General features: G+C 25.7%; 1 protein-coding gene across 1 annotated transcript; it reads left to right on the top strand.

Annotated features, from left to right (window-relative positions):
* Positions 1-5678: 5678 nt before the first annotated feature.
* On the top strand, positions 5679-16866 carry LOC145844375 (WD repeat-containing protein 43-like). Its single transcript, XM_082951775.1, has 15 exons — positions 5679-5869; positions 6418-6534; positions 7654-7784; positions 8953-9067; positions 9512-9651; positions 9892-10047; positions 11463-11613; positions 12238-12336; positions 12467-12577; positions 14958-15086; positions 15282-15403; positions 15509-15572; positions 15771-15960; positions 16177-16220; positions 16497-16866. The coding sequence occupies exons 1-15, from the start codon at positions 5690-5692 to the stop codon at positions 16500-16502; spliced, it is 1755 nt and encodes a 584-aa protein (XP_082807901.1). The 5' UTR covers positions 5679-5689; the 3' UTR covers positions 16503-16866.
* The last annotated feature ends 6183 nt before the right edge of the window (positions 16867-23049 follow it).

Raw genomic sequence — 23049 nt, 5'->3', positions numbered from 1 at the left:
TTAGTTTGATGTAAATCGCATTCTTATTAACGTTTTTTTCCTTTTATCAATTTTTTATCTAGGAAATGGCCAAGGCAAATGATAGTGTAATATACTACATTTTGATTTTCGGCCAAATCGTAAAAGATATTAACATTATTTATAAAATAACTATTTTATCTTCTATCTATCGAGTTATCTTTCCTATTAACAACCCAGTTGAAGTGTGTTGATTCGTTGACACACAGAAACATATGTTGGTAGAATAAAGGAAGATTACTGTATAATTTGTTTTTATAAAATAACTATTTACTAATTTTAATAACATGCAAACTAAGGGAAATCAAAAAAAAATATTAAAAAAAAATATTTATTTTTGGTTCTAATACCATTTGATGAAAAAAAACGAAAAAAAACCTTTATTTTTGGAGGGACCCCATGAAATAATTCCAACCCCAAATTATATAATTTTTTTTTTAAATTAAAGGCAAAGGTGCGTTCTCTATAATAAAAAAAAAATTTTTTAGATAGCTTTTAAGATAAGGAAAATAATTGACATTAAAGTTTTATGTTTTTTGAAAAATTAATAAATTTTCCTATAACAATAACTTTATGCTCGTGTTTAGAATGCATTAACTAGAGTTTCCAACCAGGGGTGAAAGTATCTAAGACCAGACATTATAATCAAAGAATTTGTCTTAAAAACTATGTTTTACTTTATTAAAGATTTTTAAGTAATGTTTAATGCTTAATTAAATTAAATTTGAAAGTTTAAATTCTCAAGTTTCTACTATGCAGAAACAAAATTTATGTAGAGGGAAGAGTAAGTCTGATGTTTTTTTTAACCTAAAAAAATATTTTGTGTATTTAACTTGATTTTCAGATTTTTAAAAATAGTTTTGATAACATTGTAAGAGGAAGAATACTTAAAAGGCCAGTCAGAGTTGAAAAAAAAGCTGAATCAGCAAGTTATTTAAAAGTTGATTTAGATTTCTTTATTTGTACCCTTATCCCAAACCCTGCTAACCCAAACACATTAACAATTAATCAAAGAGTACTGATTAATATAAAATAAATGATTAAAATAAAAAATGTCATGAAAAAAAGTTTTTTTCAGTTCAGATTGACTTCTAAGTATACTAGCCAACTGTAAATAAGGTATTTCTTGAATTAAAAAAATTAATATCAAATTAATGACTAAAAATGATGCTCTTAGTGTATATGCAACTTTGTGAAAAAAAAATCTCTAAGTGAGTTCTAACTGCACACCAAATAAAAAAACAAAGTTAAACTTTTTATCTTATATGTATTTATTTTGAATTTTATATTGGTAGAAAAACATCAGTCTTACGTTTCCCTCTACAACAATAAGTGATTTTTGATGGTCAAGTTGTCATTGCCTGTAATTCTACCTGCCCCTTTTTAATTAACATTAAGCTAACCAAAAAAAACTATCTATTTAACTTAAAAAGTCCTTGGTGACATTAACAGGGTTGCCACACACTCAGGGAAACTCATGGAATTTAGATTCTTTTTTTTTAACTCAGGGAAACTCAGTGCAGTTTTGGTTTTTTATAAATATTTCAGGTTAATTTTAAGATTTTTTAAAAAATCTCAAGGAAATTTTTTCTAGATCTAGAATGAAATTTAGTTAATCCAGTTTCAATATTTTGTTCAAAAAAGTTAATTTTATTTGTTTTTAAGTGCTTATTTAGAATTTTGTTGCCTTGCAGCTAGTTCTTAAATATTCTTAGAATTTACATAGTATTTTTTTAATTATTACTAAAAGTTTTAAGTATTTGAAAAAAACTCAGGGAAGTTTAAGGTTACTCAAGGAAGTTTCTAGTCACTCAGGGAAGATTTTTGACTTATAGAGTGGCAACCTTGCATTAAGCAAACACTCACAAGGTTAAAATTTTAACACAAACAACCACAAAATGAAAATCCTGAAGCTCAAATCCCCAAGCAAGTATCTGGTGATGTTCCAACAAAAATGCATTGAAATCCAATTGTGTGGTCATATTCACCATTGTGAACTCACAATCAGCTGTTTCAAGTTTAAATAAACCAGGGTAGCCACAAAACTTGAAATCTGGTATTTAGCAATTTACACCACGGTTTCCCAAACTTTTTTTTTCAAATTGCCCCCTTTGAAGAAATTAAAAAGGCTATTGCCCCCTCCAACAAGACTACCATTTAAAACACTTTTTGACCTTTTTTTTGCTCTTCATCTGCAATTCAAGAATATCTAGTGTGAGTTTCAAAATACTAATATTAAGAATTTATTTTTGCTCTACATCTGTAACTCAAAAATATTTAGTGTAAGTTTCAATGCAGACATGTTGTTAAATATACAGTAAAGGTATGTTTTTATGGATCTAACTAAGAAAACTGCGGCCTGTGGGCTAAATTTGGCCGCTAAAGCCAAAATCTGCAGGCCTCAAGGTAATTTTCTGTTCAAAAAACCTTTTTTAAAATAGTAATATAAAATATTTTTGTGGTAAAAGCTTAAAATTAGGTTCTAAATTTAATAACTACTCATTACTATTGCAGGGTTGCCAAAAAACCTGGAATTTAAGAAATTTTGATCAAAAATCACTTCAATACCTTTTTTTATCAATTTTAACATCTTAAGTAGCAAAGTTTTGATTTGACACAAAAAGTCTATCCTATAATTTTTTTTTTGTCTTCATAAGATATTTTTTATCAAAAAACTCATTTAAAGTAGCTTTACAGTATTTTTTCAATTTTTTTATAATATTTAACACAGTTTCTTACCTTAAACTTAATTTTAAACTAAAAATAGCCCCAAAAATGTGTACTTTAAAAAAAAATGGAGAAAAATTTAAAACCTGAAGAAAGTTTGCCAAAAACATTTGGCAACCCTGCTATTGCTATTTTAATATATTTTTGGTTTAAAGTAGAGTTTTTATGTTGACTACTGTATATATTTCAGGTTTGCCTCACACTGAGGATAAATTGAAGTTTTAGGGTAACTCAGGATATTTTGACTTTTTTTTTAAACTCCGGATGACCCACAGAAGTTTTGATTTTTTATAAAAATCTCAGGGTAGTGTTGAGATTAAAAAATAATCTCAAGGCAAAATTTTTCTAGATTTTAAATGAGATTCAGTTGATCCAGTTTTATTATTTTGTTATTTTATTTAACTAATTTTGTTGAAGAACTTGATTTTTATAAATTTGAAAAGCTTATTGAACATTTTATAGCCTTGTGGCTAGATATTTATTTTATTGAACAACAAAAAAAAAGGTCAAAACATTTGGTCATAAGACCTGGTGCATAAAGAACCTTTTGGTTATCAAGTCGCACACCACGGATACCTTTTAAAGTCTTGTCCAGGACAAATTTCTTTGTATTTGTTATTTTTTTTATAGAGTGTGTATGAACAACAAAAAATAATAAGTTGCTCATTTAGAGTATATTATTTCAGATTTAAATATTTATATTGTAGATGCTAAATTATACTTTAAATAAAATTCTTTGGGTGTAAGTTATTAAAGCTTAAAGTAGTTTGCGCCAGGGAAGAAAACTTTTTTTTTTAATTTAAAAATTTCTGGATGACCCAGGATAGTTTAAGGTCGCTAGGACAGTTTTGGTAACCCTTTAATATATGCAATATTGATAACAAATTTTCTAATGTGTGAATAAATATGTTAATAAAGTTTAAAATAAATGGACATTTTTTCATCTTAATTATTTTCTTTATAATTTTTACCGGTTTTATTTTATTACATGTGAGCAAAATAGAAGAATTTCTAAATTGAAATTTTATTGTACTTTGATTTTTATTAAAATTACAGATTGCAATATTTGTTTTTTATTTTGACTGACTTAAGGCTCAGCTTCGTAAGAGCATTAAGAATGCCTAGAATACCTTAATCTTGACATATAATTTTGTGTAATATAGATACTATTAAATATACATAATGTTTACAAAGTATTGTTTGAAAAGAACTTTGTTTAGTAAAAGTTAACTTATGTTAACCAGTGTAAGATGAAGGAAGTAAATTCAAAATATCAATTACAAAACTAAAATCTAAAGTAACTATTATGAATAATATTAACTAAAAAAAGATGGTCAGCTAGATCCTAAATTGTACATTAGGATTTTAGATCAATTGAATTTTTCTATTTGGAAGACTCTACTTTAAAATGAAGTTTGTGTTTTCAAATAAATGCTGAAGTTTAGATATATTTATGGTGATAGTATAGTTATTAGTTAATATAAATGTTGATTTATATGTATCTACTTTAAATATTTATACAATTAATGGCTTAATTGTTCATGCCAGGGTGGCCACTGAAACCTGGAAAAACCCAGAATTTGACAATTTCAGGGTAAAAAAATCAGGAAATACTGTTGTACAAAAAAAAACATACTTCCTTTAAATTTGGCATATACAAATTAGTAATCTTCATTATTATGAGCTCTCAACATTTTTACACTTTTACTGACATTCTTTATAAAGTTTGGTAGACATAGACATGGTCGTTAAAAACCCTGGAAATCTGGACAAACCTTGAGTTTGACAATTTAGGCTAAAAAACCTGGAATTTGAGAAATTTTGACAGACATGGAATTTTTAACAGCTTAAACATGTTCAGTAGTAGGTGATAACTTAATGAAGAGCTATGATTCCACAATAAAGAGCTAAACTGAAAAGGAGCAAATAAACACTACAACATATTCAGTAGTAAAATTTGATTTGACACAAAAATCTATCAAATAGATAAACATTTTTGTCATCATCAAAAAAAGTTTTTATAAAAAAACAAATTTAAAATAAACCCAAAATGTGTACTTTTGAAAACCTAGAGAAAGTTTGAGCATATAAGTCATGTTTTTATTGATCATAAAAAATATATTTAAATATTTTAGAGACTAAAGTAAAATTTAGTTTTGCCAGAGCAAGCACATATTTTAAAAGAGTTTCTAAATATACTTAACTAGTTTATAAAACACAGGTTAGGTTTTTTTATTTGCTACAAAAAGTGGCAGACTTGAAAAAAAAAGGGTTTTATGACAAAATTTTATCCAAAATGCCTCTTTTTCTAGTGTGTAAAATTATAAAGGTATATGATCGATCAGATCATTAAAACATTATTTTTTTTAATGTTTCTGAAGTACTTTGAATTTAAAAACACTAAAGGTAGAAATGTTATAAATGTAATATACTAATTTAATATTTTGTTGTATTATAAATTTGGTTTATAGTTTTCTATAATTTAAAAACAAAGTTATAAAATAAAACTATAGTAGTTCAAAAACAGTAGTATTTTAAAACTATTCAAAATATAAATTTAAGCATTTGTTAACAAATGATCCTAGCAAAACACAAGTATTTTAGATTTAACATTAAGTATTTTATCTATTATTAACCATTTACCTATAAAAATCTAAACAATTATTTTTTATTTTAATGGACACATGTATATACCTACTTTAGCTTCTATTCTTTCCTTACAGTATTTATTTTTTTACAGAGCACTGTTGAAGTTGTTAACTTGTTTAACACACAGAAACATAGGGCAGTGTAATAAAAGAAGTATGCTGTATAATTTGTTATTATTATTTAGTATATTATATAATATATATTAATCATCAAGTACTTCTTAAATTATAATTACCATTTTAAGCAATAATTTTTTTGCAGGTTGTAATTAAATAAATTAAATATGTGTGATATTATGCACCATAATAAAGCTTTTAGTAGCAACAATTTATATGCTGATGTAACAAACGATTCTGAGCTACAAATCTACAGTTTACCAGACAATTCTTTAAAAAGTTCTTATATACCTAAAGACCATCTAGGTTCTACTATCACATGTATAACATGGAAATTTGACCCAAGAAGAAGATCAAATGTAATTTTATTTAGTTAAGATTACCTCATATTTCTTTATAAATAACTGACATTACCTCATATTTGTTTAGATATCAGATAACATTTAAATGATATAATTGTATTTACTTGAACTATTGTTAATTTTTAGAAAATATACTTTAACCGTAAATTTGACTAGATGTTTTTATATGAAATTTTCATTATGTTTAAGTAAATACTCTATTGTTATGATAGATCATTGAAATTAATAGTTTAACCACTTATAAATTGCAGCAAATAAAAACGATTTATCTAATAATGGTAGCATATGGTAAATAATTCTTAAATGTTTTTTTTTAAAGTTAATAAATGTTTTTTCTTTTAAGACATTTTTATATGACTTACAATGACCAAGGAAAAAAATATTCATGTAAAAGGTATATTAAATTAAGTTAATAGTTTATTAAAGGTATAGTCTTTATCATTCTTTTTGTATAAGTTTTACATTTCAGTGTCTTTTTTAAGGATGTATAAAAACTTGAGAGTTTTAAGCAAGTTCTTGCAATTACTTTCAACGTTTACTTACAGGTAGCTGATAAACAAACAAATCTGCACAACTCTGGCCAGTCTAAAATTATTCTAGGAACAAAAAATGGGTGTTGTTTGTTGATAAATTCATTAACTAATGAAATTGAACACAAATTTGTTAGTTTAATATTATTTTAATCTAGTTTCTTACTGAATTTTAAGTTTTGTATCTAAATATTTTTTTTTTCAATTAGAGATATTCTTTAAAAAATAATGTAGTTATTTTGTTTCTAGTATATTTATTCAAAGATTATTAAATTAAGTTTTGTTAATTTTTTTTTATATAAACTTCCCTGGTTTAAATAACTGTTTTTATAACAAATAGATTCATTTAAATTCGATATAAAAGTATGATGATTAAAACTATAACTAATTTCAAAGATTATTACATGGTTGTCAAAAAAGCTTGAATTTGACAATTTAGGTATAAATAACTTTGAAAAAGCTTGAATCTCGAACAAAAATCACTAACAAACCTAAAAAACTAAATTTTTTAAACTATTTTAAGGTGTGAAGTAATAAAATTTTGATTAATTCCGAAAAATATATCATAATGATATTTTTTTTGTATTAAATAAAATTTTATTAAAAAAAAACATAATTAAATAAGCTTTACATTGTCTTATCAATATTTTTGTACTATTGAGGACAGTTTTTTACCTTAAAATTAACTATATATTAAAAATGGACCAAAAAACTTACTCTTAAAAAAACCTGTAAACAATTACAAAAAACCTTAAGGCAATCCTGAGTAAGTTAAGTTTTAAAAATATGAAATATAAGGTCTAAAAAAATAACAAAATTCTTAGTTTGTAAGTGTAGAAAAATAACTAATATTATTTTAAGAAAATTAAATCGTTTATTTAATCTTTTGAGTATAATTCATTTTAACTTGACCTTAGTCATATGAAGTTATGTACATAAAAATTTAATTTTTATACAGATTTTAAAAGCATTCTGTTGCTGCTGTTTTAATCTTGTCATACTGAAAGTAGTATTATGTAATAAACTATTTTTAATTATCGCATATCTTTTTGTTACATATGATATTTTATATAAAAATTTAAAGATAAGTTTTGGCATCCTTAAAGCTCAATTAGCTATTAAGTATGCCTATTATTCAAAATTAAACATTGACTGGTCTATTTCTTTTATTTTTATACTTTCAATGATTGCTACTTTTTTAATTATAAAGTTGTAATTTTGTTCTACATTTATAGAAAAATATTTTTTCAGGAAGGACATTCCAGTGAGGTTACTGATGTATGCTGGCATTCAGAAAAAGAAAGTACAATTTTTTACAGTTGCTCTAAAGATAGATCTATTATTGAAAGGGACCATAAATTTCCAAAACAATACATGCATAAGTAAGTTTTTGAACATAGTTTAAAACATATTTATTTTTTATAGTAACAATTTAAATAATTTTGATGATTTATGATAAAAAAATATTATCTCTTACATATTTTAAAATACTGGTTGCTTATGTTAGTTCAAATAAGTTGTACTAAGTTGGAATAAAAAACAACAATTTTGAAAGTTCTTAACTTTTTCTTCTTGAAAATAAATTAGTTTTTAAATATTTTTTTTAGATATAAATTCTGAAGCTAACTTTTACAGTGTAGAATCTATACATACAATAAACTTACTAGATACTTGATATGTAATCATATAACTTTTTCTAGTATAAAACTGCAGATTTGAAAAAATATACTATTAGTTGAATATAACATTCACGTTTTTCAACCAAATGACTAAGTTTGCTATAAAAAAGAAATTCCTATGATTTCAGCAATACTTTAAGAAAATATAGTTCAACAGGAGTTTTTTTCTATTTAAAAATTGATGTTTTGTAGCAGTAGAATATTTATGTACGATTGTTTGTATAGACCATCAGGGGCTTTAAAAAATGTTTACAAAAGTTGAAACTTGCTATCATAGCCCTGAAACAAGCTGGAATTTTAAATATTTTTTACATTAAACTTAGCTTTTAACTAAAATTATACCCAAAAACGTGTACTTTCTAAAATCTGGAAGAAATTTCTCAAGAACGTTTGGCCACATTGTATAGCCCTTTAGGGACAATTTTGGCTATCAGATAACTTAAATTGGAATCGCAAATAAGTGAGTAATAAACCTTTATGGGTGATATATAAAAAATGGAAGCATTTATTTCTAAAATTTTCTGCTAAAGGATTGTTTGTTAAAATGAGTATTGGAAACCCTAGCTTATACTAACTTTAAAAGAGTTTTTCTATATAAAATTAGAGTTATTAACTAAAAAAAGATTTATTTACATTTTTGGAAATAGTCAAACTTATATTATAAAATACAAAAGGGAAAATAGATTATTAATTGCTTTAAACAAAAGCTACAAGTAAATGCACTAAACTATCCCAGTAAGCAGAATATTGAGATTATTTTAAACTTAAAACCAAAGTCCAGTAGAAAACAGTTTATATTCTATATACATCATATTGTAAGACAGTGTAATATTGCTACTTATTCATATAATTAACTGTTAACTTAATACAGATTTAATAACAAAGGTGAAGTTTATACTGTTCGAATGGGACCTTCTGGTAAGACTCTTATTTCCGGAGGAAAAAAGATAAAAATATGGGATTTGAAATCAAAATCTTTGATAAAGGTTTTTTTAATGTTATTTATGCTGACAATTTAATTATTTTTAGTTTACTTTATAACTGTTATGAATAAAGTTTGTAGGACTTAAACATATACCTGATTAGAAATCAATAAACAAAGTTTCGCTCAATCAGCTCATCAGCACTGACATTAAAATCTTTATAAAATAGAATTAAACTTTGAGATGATAAAAATTTTGAAAGAATAATTTATATTGATTCTCCTCTCAGTTAATAGTTTTAAATACATCAAAACATATAATATATGTAAATAGGCCATAAACTATAAGTTAAATAAAGTTGATTTGTTTTGTTTTAAAGTATATTCAAACTTGGTAACTAATTCAAATTAAAGCAAATATACTACGTCATAAACATGAAGTACAACTTTCACCATTAACTTACTCTTTATTTTGTTTTAATATTTCCTGTAATCAAAATATATTCAGTCGTTCAACGGTCATGTAAATCCAGTCATCGACCTGGTTTCCTTAGTTTTTGTTTCAGCCAGCCAACAAAACATAGTCGAAAGCTTCAAAAAATTTTATTTTGTTTCTGCTGCTAAAGATGAAAAAAATATTAGAATTTGGTTAGAAATGTTATATACTTTATGACATACTTAAGTAAAATAGTTCAAGTTATTTAAAATTAAAAATTGTAATTTTTAAATTTATTTGTTTTAAATTTATAAATAAAAGTATTTTTTCTTGTAAGTAAAAAACAAGGTTGTTTTTGTAAGTACAGTCATAAGTAAAATAGTTTTTGATTAAATCTAACCAACGTTATAATAATTTATGCTTATTTGTACATTTATCAATGAAAACCCTAGGCACACTAATGAAAAGAATTCTTTGTTGTCTATGATTCCCAGTGATGCACCTACATCATTCGATTGTGTGTCTTGTGATACAAACCAGTTTAACTTCAGACTGTTATGTGTAACTGAAGAAAACGATGTAAATGTTTTTGAAGAGCTGCTATCTAAGTTTGTTTTTTTATTTATATAAAAAAATTAAAATGTAAGTTTTTTATAATGATTTTAATCATTTAAGCTGGGTTGCCACAGATTCAGGCTAGTTAATTTTTTTTATGAAAAAATTCTGCTGACTCAGGCTTGTTTGAATGTTTTATTGAAAACTCTGGCTAATTTCGGTAATTTTCTTAAATTTCAAGATTGTTTTGACGAATATTTTAGTCGTAAATTTTATCTAATATTGCAGCTACATATAAGTCACTATGTTATTATTTGTGTTTTTCAGGTTTTAAAATTTGATTAACAGTTTTTTTTAAGGTTTTTTAATCATAATTATTTAAAAAATCTCCTAAATTCAGACTTGCTCAGACTAGTTTTTAGTTACTGAGATTGGCTTTTTCTTCAAGGAGACACAATCCTTATTTTTGGGTAGGTGTCTAAATTGCACGAGGGGACAAAGTTGCACGAAGATACTTATGCACGAGGGGATAAAATTGCACGAAGACACTTATGCACGAGCAGACAATTTTGCATGAGTTCAATTTTTCAAAATCTTATAATTATTATTTTTAATTGTTTTTCTTTTTTTTTTATTCATGTTACCCCTTACCCTCGGTTAGTAAGTTTATACTAAATTAATTTAGATTTTTTTTTCTGTATATTTAAAAAAAATAACTCGTGCAAAATTGACCTTTGGTGCAAAATCGTCTTCGTGCAAATTTGGCTTTGTGAAATTTAGTAAACTCATGGAAATTTTGTCTTCGTCCAATTTAGACCCGTTCCCCTTATTCTTAGTGTATAGAAAAGATTGAAATAATTATGATAATTTTTAAAACGCTGTTTTTAAGATAGTTTATGATACTTCAGACTGTTTTATAACTTTGGAAATAAATATACTGGTAATCTATTATTATTACCAGTATATTTATCTATATTTATCTAATCTATTATTATTAAAAATATTACCTTTAAGTAGATAGATAAAAGTTTTATTTATGACATTCTTTTATTGAATTATTTAGTTTATTGTAACTCTAAAAGTTTTTTAATACTTTTTGTGCTATCTAAATATTTAATGATGTTTTTGTTTTATAACAGCATTACTACTGATGTTTTTTGAGAATTCTTGCATATAATAGAAACTGATTTTTTTTGTAGCAACCTTTCTTTGTATTTAATTATAAGAGCTAATAATTCAACATTAGAAAGTTAACAATTTAAAACACTTGTTGTAAAGGACATTATTTAGTTGTAAAGGTTTATAACGAATTTATGCCCAACTGCTTAAATTTTAATATAATAAACGGAAATATTATTGTTTATTTTGTTTTATTCAAAATAAAAAGTTATTTATCTTTTTTCCATTGCATTTTATTCGTAATATTTGTGATGTTGATTTTAACAAAAATAATTTTTAAACTGAACAGTTCGAGGGCAAATTCCTCCCCATTGATGCCATTCAAAGTTATCAAAATATCTAACGAACAAGGACAACCTATTCCTATTAAAGCTGCGAAGTTCGTAAATGCAAATAACATTTGTCTAGCTTATGGCAAACAGAGCGCTTTCCATGTTGTAGTTAGTTTTTTAGTAGTTTAGTATATTTTTTTCTTGATTTAGTTATCATGATATTATATTAATTCAAAAGTGTTATACTTGCTTTTTTATAGCAAAGAAAAATTGTAGTTAAATGAAGTTAAACTATATATAGTAAACGACCATAAATAAAACGCTGATTCCGATACATAAAAAACTAAAGAAAATGACCTGTAGTTTTTTTGTTTCATGTGAATAAAAGAGATGTAACGATTGTTTCCATATATTTTTTAGTTGTATAAGTTTTTTAACAAAAGGGTTGATTCATTAAAAGAAAAAAATATTTTTTTGTACTTAAAATGTAAATACTCTAACTGTAAACTTGCAAAAAGTTTTAAAGCTTTTATAAAAGTTTTAGTTATACATTTCAATTAGTTTAGTATTTTAGAAATAAGAACAATAAGTAAGATGCAGCAATTGTTTTTTTGCAAAGTTGACATGTGATTTAGTCATGATTTTTTTTGTCCAGGCTTGTTATATGTTTCAAAGGCTAGCAGCCCATGAGGAAAAACTGTTTTACAAGTTCTTTCAGACAATGTTTTATACTTGTTTAATGGTTTCATAAGTTTAAGAGAGTGTCTAAATAAACATTAAAAAATTTAACAGAACTTGCAAGATGAATCGTGTATAAATGACACTGACATTGTTGTAATTTTAGAAGACCTGTGTGATATAAAAGTGATACAAAAAACTAACAATTCAAAAGTGAGTTTTATCGAAGTTGTTTATTACGTTCGTTTATTTATAAACATTTTTATTTATATCATAAGTTGAAGTTTATACCTTGAATCTTGTTTTATTCTTAAACTATTTACAATTTAGTTAATTTTGACAGGTAAAACAGCCAGCACTAAATGGAGTTGTTCACACACGACTTCCTAGTCAAACTAACTACAATTACCAAATGTCTAAAAGAAATAGAACTAATTCAATTGGTCACAGTGAAGTTAATATCTGTTTTAAGTTTTAAATAAACTATTTAAAAGTAAAATTAAAACTTAATTTTGAAATGAAGAAAGTAAAATACATAACTTAAAATATCTAATGATTGTCAAAATTGTACATTTAAAAAATAATAGTTTTACACTATTACAAAAACTAATAATAGCCTAATAATGATATTTATTTTATATTTTTTTTAATATGAAAAGAGGAATATTAAATAAAAAAACTTAAAATTCCAATTAATTTTTTTTATGTTTACTCAGTTTTTAAGTTTTAAAACAGGTTTAGAAATTTAAAAATACGCTTTTTTATTTTGGAGTATTCTAAAAGATTTATTTAAATAAAAACTATTTTTACACTATTTATAAAAAAAAAAGTAGAGATATAGGAGAGAAAACAACTAAGCTGTGAGTTATTATTATTTAAACTAATTTCTGAGATATAACCGGTTAAAATAGGAGAGTACATAGGTTATATATTGGAGGAGAAAACTAAAACAGTAAATATTAAAGATCACTAAAATTTTATCCTCCTATGTGTTTTAAGAAAAATACTCAAATTATCAGGCAATATTTTTTGCACTGTTAAGAAAAGTTTATCGTAATATTTTTTTGATTGTAAAAACAATTTTGTTACTAATTATTAAGAAATAATATATTTTATTTAAAACAAAATTTAGAACTCTTGTAATTTTTTTAAATACTTCAATTAACATTTCCTGGAAGTAAAATGTTTTTTTTTTAAAGTATTGAATATCTAAAAGCTTTAAAAAACAACTTGTAGCTTAGTTAACACTCTACCAGGGTTTCCCAAACTTTTTTGCAAATGACCCCCTTAAAAGAAATTGAAAAAGCAATGGCCCCCTTCAACAAGATTACTCATAAACTACAATAAAAAACACCAAAGACCTTTTTTTTTTTGCTCTTCATCTGCAACTCAAGAATATCTAGTGTAAGTTTCAAGTTATGGCCCCCCTGTGGCTCCTTTACTGCTCATGGCCCCCCCTCTTCCCCCTTTGCTGCTCGTGGCCCCCTGAGTATCTGTCATGGCCCCCTAGGGGGCCACTTGGCCCACTTTGGGAAACCCTAATCTACAATTTAAAAAAAAGTGAAACCTCCCTATGCCCTAATATTTTTCAAACCTTTTTTTATATTTTAAGTGTATAGAAATGTTTTGTATTGTAAAGTTATAAAAAAAAGTAGATCATTTATTTAGGGGTAACTTCAAATTTCCACTTTGTTATTCAAATTGTTTTTGAATAACTTTTGTTCTTGTTTTTTTTTAATAATAAAATTTTAATTTTTGATTAATTTTTTTTAGGTTTGAGAAAGGTGGGTTAGAGTTGAGGGTATAAATATATAAAGAAAAAACTTAAAAATATTTTTGCTAACTCAGCAAATATGTAAATTAGTTGCATGATTTTCGAGTAATTCAAAAACAGTAGTGGAAATTTGAAGCTACCCTTTATTTAGTTCCGCTAAGCATATTATAATTTTTTAACTATAAATCATTGCAACTACTAAATTATATTGAATATAGTCATAGTTTCCAAAAAATCTTGATTCCTGGAAAAACCTTGAAATTTACAATTTAGGCTAAAAAAATTGAAAGTTAGATCTCAAAAAAAAAAACCTTAAACTATGAACAAAATTCTTTAAAAAACTTAGAAAAACCTGGTAATTTAAACAATTATGATTTGATACAAAAATTACATCATAAACATTTTTTTTTCATTATGAATTTTATTCAATATAAAACACTTTATAAGTAGCATTACAGTGTCTTATCAATAATTTTGAGCGTTTTGAAACAGTTCTTTACCTTAAATTTAGTTTTACACTAAAAATAGACAAAAATAAATTGTACTTTAAAATATTCAGAAAACCTGGATTTTTTCTAACCCTGTATAGTTATAGCCTTTTTTTATGTGAGGAAGCTGCGGCATTGTACTTTTTAGATAAAACATAATTTTCAAAAAAACTAAAAGAGAAAAAATTTTTTGAGGTAAAAACTTATAACTAGGTTTTAAATTAGTAAGTACTGGGTTTTTTATTGCTTAATTAATTATATATCTGCTTTGAAGTAGTAGAAAAAATTCTCAGTTACTGCAATTATTTGAAATAAGTTGAGCACGCAGAAATTTTTTTTCTAAGAAAATTGTAACTTATAAAAGACTCGACCCCTGTTTTACATATACCCATTATTCATTTGTAAAACTAGGTTTGTTTTTACTTGCATTTAATTTATTTATATTAACTTATATTGTATTTAGATTCTATTTTTTAGCAATTTTAAGTATTTTCAAATCTTCTTATATTCATATAAGTCATTTTCGAATAATGTTTTTTGTTTGAATTAAAATAATAAACGTTTATTCACAGCGGACCTTAGAAGAAAAATTAAAGACTACAGCTACAGAAAGAGAAGTTTCAAATATTAAAAATGAGGGTGCTAGCTTGTATAAACTTCTAAAGAATGGTCTTACAAGCGGCGACAAAGATTTTCTTAATGTTAATATTTTTCTGTAAATAACTGGTGTTATATTGTCTAATAATGTTTAAGATCTACTTAAACAACTTATTTTGAAATAGTTTATCTAATAGTAAACTTGTATTCTTACTATAAGTTTATTAACTAATGTTAGTTGTAAATTTATTTGAATTGCCAACTTTATACTTGATAGTCTAAAATTTAGTACATTGCAGCAAGTATTACAAAGAAAAAAAGAAAATATTATAAAAGCTACGGTGAGTCAGGTAGAACTCAAGCATGTAAAACCTCTTATCAAAGAACTTACAAAGAGAATACAAGGAAGTCACCCAGAAAAGTTTCTTTTTTATTTTATTGAAATGCATTAATTAATTCTTTTCAACTATTTTTACTTTGTATTGATTTAATTTTAATAATTTTTAATACAAGTTTTATTACTCAGGGCTTTAATAACCTGTAAGTGGCTACAATATACTATGCACTTTCACCTTTCCTACTTGACTACGGTAAGTTTACATTTGTTTTATAATGATATTATTAGCACAAATATGTTAGCTTTTACCTTTTATTAGTATAACTAATTTTCCTTGGTATTTTTAAAACATAAGTATGTATAATACAAACAATACATGTTATGCAAATTTCTAAATATTGTTTATTTTAATTCCACCGAAAAACACTCTAAAAATTATATCTATAATTAGAATCCTGAAATACAAAATATACTTGGTCCTGTACAGTCACAGTTTGCAGCTTACATACAACATTTATCTCGACTCCAAGCTTTAGAAGGAAAGTTAAAAGCTGTGCTCGTTAAACAAGAAAACGAGCAAAAGTTTGTCAAAAATGAAAAAGATGATGAGCGTCCTGAACTTTTCCCTGACCATGAATATGGTAAAATTTTAAATTCTGTTTTTAATCCTATTTATAATTGAGATAAAAGTAGTAGCTGAACACAGAATTCGTTAGTAAAACTAAAATAACTTAATATAAACTTAAATTATTTTATTGAACAAAACTTGATTACTCACTCAAGGACTTCTTATTTTTCATTATAAGTGTAAATAAAATTTATATCTTAGTTAGTTTTATGTTTTTTATGTATTACAGAAGATTCTGACGATTATATGGATGCAGATTCTGAAAACGACAGTGTTAGTTATAATAAATTATTTTATAATAGAGTTAATAAAAAGAAACTATAAAATTTACAATTTGTTTATTAACGTAAACTTGAGATTTTTATCTAGTAAAATGTAATTAAAAGGATTGCTATTATCAGCTGTTTTTGTTTTATTACAAAGCATTCGTCATTAGAAGAACTATTTTTAAGTTTTTAAGCTTAATTCCTTTCTCTTACCCTGTTAACTAGATTATTTAATTTTCATTGCCAACTTGCAGTTTTAGTTTACAAGTTTTATATTTCACAGGATTAAATTGTTGGAATAACGTATTCTGAAGTTTTTGATAGAATTGATGACAAAAGTGTGAGAAATCTTTAAAAAAAATTACAAAGTGAACTTTTTTTTAATTAGTTTTAAGATTACTCCGATACGTATTTTATTTTTAAGGTGATATTTCTAATTTAGTTCTTGATTACTTCGCTACAAAACTAGAAAATTTTATCGTATAAAAATACTTTTTTAAAGGATTTTACTGCACATTTTATTATAATTAAAATTATTTTGAATTAGAGCTTTTTAACTTTTTAAGAATTTGTAGAACACGTTTAAATGTATTTTCAATTAGTAAAATTTTACTTTGAAGCTAGGTTTTATCTTTTGTGATTACTAGTAAATATTGATGAAAAAATTTTATTTAGGTAAATTTTATAGTATTGCTTGTTTTAATAAACTATATTTTGAAGAACACTTGAATTTTGTTATAAGTATAAAAAATATTACTTTTTACTATGGACTCTTTTTAATGTTTTAGAATATTATAAACTAAAATTAGTTCACAACCTATGTATAAAAAGTTTAATAATATATAAATCAAGGAATGACCTGTTTTGATTGAATTAAGATCCTGAATCAAATGCTTACAGGTCTAAAGCATTGCTATCAGAATTCGTAAGCGTCAGGCTAAATCAATTTATTTCGAAGAAGTAACAAAATATCAGCTTTTGTCAGTTCAAATGCTTGAAAATTTCAAACTTGCTAATATAAATTCTAGAATCTTTTACATTAAGCTTTAAGTAGATTGCTGAGATGTCAAATTATTTGTAAATTAACATTTGTTTTAAAGCTTGGTTTTTGTTTGAAGAAATTTATTGTTGATAATAGGTTTACAGTTGATTTATAATTTTATTTTCATCCGTTTTTATCACGACTCAAAATAATTTATGCAATGTAATGTTTTAAACTGGTTTGAGTTGTTATTTTTATTAATTATAATATGAATGATAAGATAGTGTTTTTGAAAGGTGCATTTACTTAGATTTTATTTTCATGCGCAGACTTATTTAGAATTAAATTTTAGTATTTTCATTTTTCCAGTGAGGTAACTTTTAATTGACGTATTCAAGATTATTTGCAAAGAAGGTGAGTATATTTATCAGTGTGAGCAATGTATCACAGAGTGAACGTATCAGCGTTGCTGTAGTTAAAGTGAAAATAAACTGAGTGAACCAGCTTTTTGGTAGTAACATGCAGGGTTGCCACTCGGTCAGGAAAAGCTATAAAAAATGGGGGATTTTGAAAAAAAGTCAGGAAATTTGATAAAATTTAAAAAAAAGTCAGATTTTGTCTGTTTAAATTTACAAAATTCCTTGTTTTCCAAAGCCTTCAAATGGTAAAAATTAATTAAAAGTCCTTTAAAATTAGAAAAAAATTCTAAAATTTTCCTATAAATTTACAAAATATTTAATTTTATTTCTAATGCCTTCATTAAGTATAAATTATTAAAATATCCTTTATAAAACTGCAAAAATTTTCTATTAATATATTGAACAAGCAGATTTTGTAAGCTTTTTAGTATTGGTGATCTGTAGCAAGGACATTTCCATAGTGAAACTGTGATATATACACAAAAGTTTATCTAGCATAATTTTAGAATCAAAATTATCAAACCATATCTTCATTAGATAAAGAGGTTGCTAATAAAAAGAAGTGCTAATAAAAAACGTATAAAATAAATTTTAGTACACACATTTAAAAAAACAGCATTTGATTAAGTTCTTTATTGTTTTAACTGTAAGAGTTCGTTATTATTTTTATGTTTGAGTTGTGAAAGTTCCTAATTGATTTAAGGTTTAATTGTAAAAGTTTCCTATTTGTCGTTTCGTTTATTTAAATACATTTATGCTAGGATTCTAAAAATTTGTGTTCATTATTGTTTTAAGGTTTCAACTTTAAAAATTTGTTATTGTTTTAAGATTTTAGTTATGAAAGTTCCGTTATTAATTTAAGGTTTTAATTGTAAAAGTTCCTTATATGTCGTTTGTTTATCTAGATACATTTATGCTAGGAAATGCTAAAAAATTGTGTCTTTTTTCAGACAAGCTGTGTTTATAAGGTAATAATACAAGTATTTTGCTGATAGAGCTGTTTATTAAAAACATCAATCATACACAAGATGGTTTAAGTGATGTACTGGAAGTTTGATGATAGAATTTAGCAAAAAACTGTTGTTTTTAAGCTGTATTAAAATTAGATTAAAAGCTTTATATAGTTCAAGTGCTAGATTATGTATTTTAAAATAAGTTTGATTTAGAAAAGTCAGGAATATTTTGGTAAAAGGTCAGGAAATTTTTCTCAGCTTGATCAGTGGCAACCATGAACATGTCTAATACGTTTGTAGCATTTACACAACAATTCAAGTTCTGAAACTTTTATGATATTTTTCAGGTAATAATTTTAAAATGTACTTGAAAGTTTTATTTTTAGCTAGGCAACTATAACTTATCTAATACGTTATGTTTTTTCATCTGGTTATATGACGAACTTAGCGCCTACTAACAAAGGTTACGGCAGGGATTTCATAAATGCCCACTTGAAAAAAACCTTCATTTTCTAGATATCGCTCGATTACTAGCTAGTTAGCATTGTGCTTTTTTCCGCCTTACTACTAAATACTTCTCCTCTGATAGCCCAAATCGCCCCTAAAAGATTACCCATTTTATAAAATATCAGGCAAAGAATGAAAACTTTTTTGCGTACGAATCGTGTGTCATGCTTCTTTTCAGTTTAATCTATTCCTTAGGTAAAAGTTTGTAGCTGAATTCAATTTTTTTTTTGTAGGAATAATCTAAACTCATAAAATTGTTCAAAAATATTGTTAAGATTATCACTAGTGTGAAAAAAAATAACTGTTTTAAGTTATAAGTTACATTTTTTATATTGAAATACTGACTTATGTTCTCAGTTATTACAATTAGATTCTTTCAAAGGTTTACTATCATTTCTAACTCGCTATCATTTCTAACCCGATCATTTCTAACCCGATCACTTCTAACCCGATCACTTCTAACCCGATCACTTCTAACCCGATCACTTCTAACCCGATCACTTCTAACCCGATCACTTCTAACTCGATCACTTCTAACTCGATCACTTCTTACCCGATCATTTCTTATCCGATCACTTCTAACCCAATCACTTCTAACCCGATCACTTCTTACCCGATCACTTCTTACCCGATCACTTCTTACCCGATCACTTCTAACCCGATCACTTCTAACCCGATCGCTTCTAACCCGATCGCTTCTAACCCGATCATTTCTAACCCGATCACTTCTAACACGATCACTTCTAACCCGATCACTTCTAACCCGATCATTTCTAACTAGATCGTTTCTAGCCCGACAATTATTAATCCGTTCTGTATTAATATGTTTAAGTACTATTGGATTAAAGTAAGGATTTGTTTTAAAAACAAAGTAATCTTAAATAAAATGTTTTTTTATCGAAATTTAGTTTATTTTGTTTAAAGTAAAACTTAATGTTTAGATAGCTTTAATAAAATTTAATTTTTGATGTCTATTGCTATTGGAAGTTTTTTTTTCCTACGCTTGACCAACACATAAAAATCTGGGCCGTTTAAACTAAATAGCACATGACGAAGGGACAAAATTTTGTACATCTTAAAATCAAAAACTACAGTTTTAAATTGTTTTAACAGCAAAAAAAATCAACACTTAGTATGAGACTAATTAACTTATTTATGATTCGAAGGAGAAATATTTCAACAAACTTGGTTTTAATTTTATAATAAGCAACTTAAATATCAACTTTTTCAACGATTAGTGAGTTCCAATAAAACAAAACACAGCTGCATAATCTTTCATTTTAGAATTAACTTTCTATTTCTTTTTAACAAACAATCTTCTCTGCAAAATTCAGCAATACATCTTGAGATGAATTAGTAAATTCTTTCTATGATTTTAATTCAACAATCAGCAAAATATTCTTAATCACGCACTTCTACATTAAAATAAGGTACAGAACTACTTTTATGAAATTCATTTAGAATATACTACAATGTCAGAATTCTAACAAACTACAAAAATTTATGAATAAAACTTCTTCTTGTTTATACATCTACCAGATATACACATCCTAAATTTTAGAGTTAGGTTCTGCGCATTTGTGCAACCGTTTGGTATTTCATTGTTTCTTTTATCATTTTTTCGTAGCTTTGCCAAAGCAAAATCGTAAAATAAAAATTATTAGAACTAAAGTACAGACAACTGAAAAAAATAATCAAAAGTTTAAATGCATTGACTAACCACTTAGTTTAAACCTTAAGTCCAAATCACGTTAATAATACAGGTTAATTAAACATTTATCGGAAACATTGAAAAATAGTTTATTATTTACATAGCCAGTATTTATTTCGGCCATCATCAACAAAGTTGAGATGTTTTATGCCATCGAATATAAACAATGAACTTCACCGCACGATCAACAACAACAGCATCCGAGATAATCTTACGACCGGTTTCGTCCTAATTAGGACTCATCAGGCAGGAACAGTCGCGAGAAACCGCTATTGTGATCTTACCAAGCGGGCTTAAGTACGAAGCACTGAAGCGACCGTTTGTGTGTAAAGTCCGAAAAATTGACGCAGGCAAATCTTCACAGCCCAACGTCTTAGACATTGTCAGCTTAATGTGAGATTTTACTCTCCACGCTCGTTTTATCAGTTTTAGCCAGTATTTATTTCGGCCATCATCAACAAAGTTTTCGAACTTTACCCACAAACGGTCGCTTCAGTGCTTCGTACTTAAGCCCGCTTGGTGAGATCACAATAGCGGTTTCTCGCGACTGTTCCTGCCTGATGAGTCCTAATTAGGACGAAACCGGTCGTAGGATTGTCTCGGATGCTGTTGTTGTTGATCGTGCGGTGAAGTTCATTGTTTATATTCGATGGCATAAAACATCTCAACTTTGTTGATGATGGCCAAAATAAATACTGGCTAAAACTGATAAAACGAACGTGGAGAGTAAAATCTCACATTAAGCTGACAATGTCTAAGACGTTTGGCTGTGAAGATTTGCCTGCGTCAATTTTTCGTTATTTACATAGGAAAGGCAAATCTAATAAAATCCGACTGTAGAATGAACAAAATCCTACATATTAAATCAATGGTTCATAAATTTAAAATTTGTTAAATTACTGATAGTTTCTAATATTGAGTATCTTATTTTAATCAAGTAAGCTTTAATCAAATTTTTTCAACTTTATGCAAAGATTAGTTTTGTTTAAAAGCTAACTCCACATTTAAACGGAAAGATACTTATGACTGCATGCATTTTTCGATTTATTTTCGTGGTAATTAATTATTTTAATAGGGTTGAAAAATTGGTTATAAATTAACTGTAGTTTTTAGTTCTAAAAGCATTAGGAAAAATATAAGTCTTCTGTATTCTAAGGATTAATTTTTAAGTATTGATAGTCGTCAATGTAACAAATATAATCATCATTGCAACGGTTAAAGACTATTCTTTACTTTTTCTTGAAGATATTCTATATAGTTAGTATAAATTTTAAGTATGGAGACCAGATTAGCATGTTGCATTAAAATTTAGGGCGAATTTATACGAAATACCATTTTTAAGGGTATTAGTATGAGTATATATGAAACTTAGAATAATACAGTTAATAAAATTTAGTAGTCGTAATTAGTATGGTAGTTTCATTTAAAATTATCGTCATCAAGTTCTAAGTTCTTAAAACGACAGTGTATACTGTTTAATACAAAGTAAAAAGTAGAGGTAAACATTTCTTTTTTTTTATAAATAGACCCTGTCATTTACTAGAACTTAAATTAGATTTTCTTTCATTTAGCCAATGGTAAATTATATCTAAGGATTAAAAATTAAATATTTTGTAATAAACTAAAACATAAAAGTTAAGTGTCGAAAACTTATTATTTTGATTTTTTAATATTTCTTTTAAAATATGTTGTATATTGAGCAAAATAAATTTACATTCTAATAAGAATTTAAAAATTTAAAAAGTTTTAAATTGCCAAATCAATTTTACACGATTAATAGTAAAAACTTCTTTAATATTTTGCTTGATATCTTTTAAAAATTATTATTTCACAGATTTCCAAAAACACAAAAACTTTAAATTATTTAGCGATCATAATGTATGAATTATAAATATAAGTCATTAAATTAGTTTATACAACTCAAAAAATGAGATAAAAAATAAAAATTAATATTATGCCAAATTAACACTAAAATAAAAAATATATACAAACTATATTTTTTACGTAACACATTAAATCATTATGTTTTAAGGAAACTAAAAATTGAACTTTTATTAATTTTTTTAATTACTTTGTTAAGATTTGTTTTTTATTGCTTAAAATCCTGAAAAAAGTTAATGTAAATAAACAAGTAAAATAGGTTAGAAACGATCAGGCTAGAAGTGATCAAGTTAGAAGTGATCGGGTATGAAATGATCGGGTTAGAAATGATCGGGCTAAACTCGGTTAGAAATGATCGGATTAGAAGTTAATGATCGGATTAT

The sequence above is a fragment of the Thalia democratica genome, chromosome 1 (assembly GCF_965202585.1).
Source record: "Thalia democratica chromosome 1, ktThaDemo2.hap1.1, whole genome shotgun sequence".
NCBI classification, from domain to species: domain Eukaryota; kingdom Metazoa; phylum Chordata; class Thaliacea; order Salpida; family Salpidae; genus Thalia; species Thalia democratica.
This window is presented reverse-complemented; position numbering and strand designations above follow the sequence as displayed.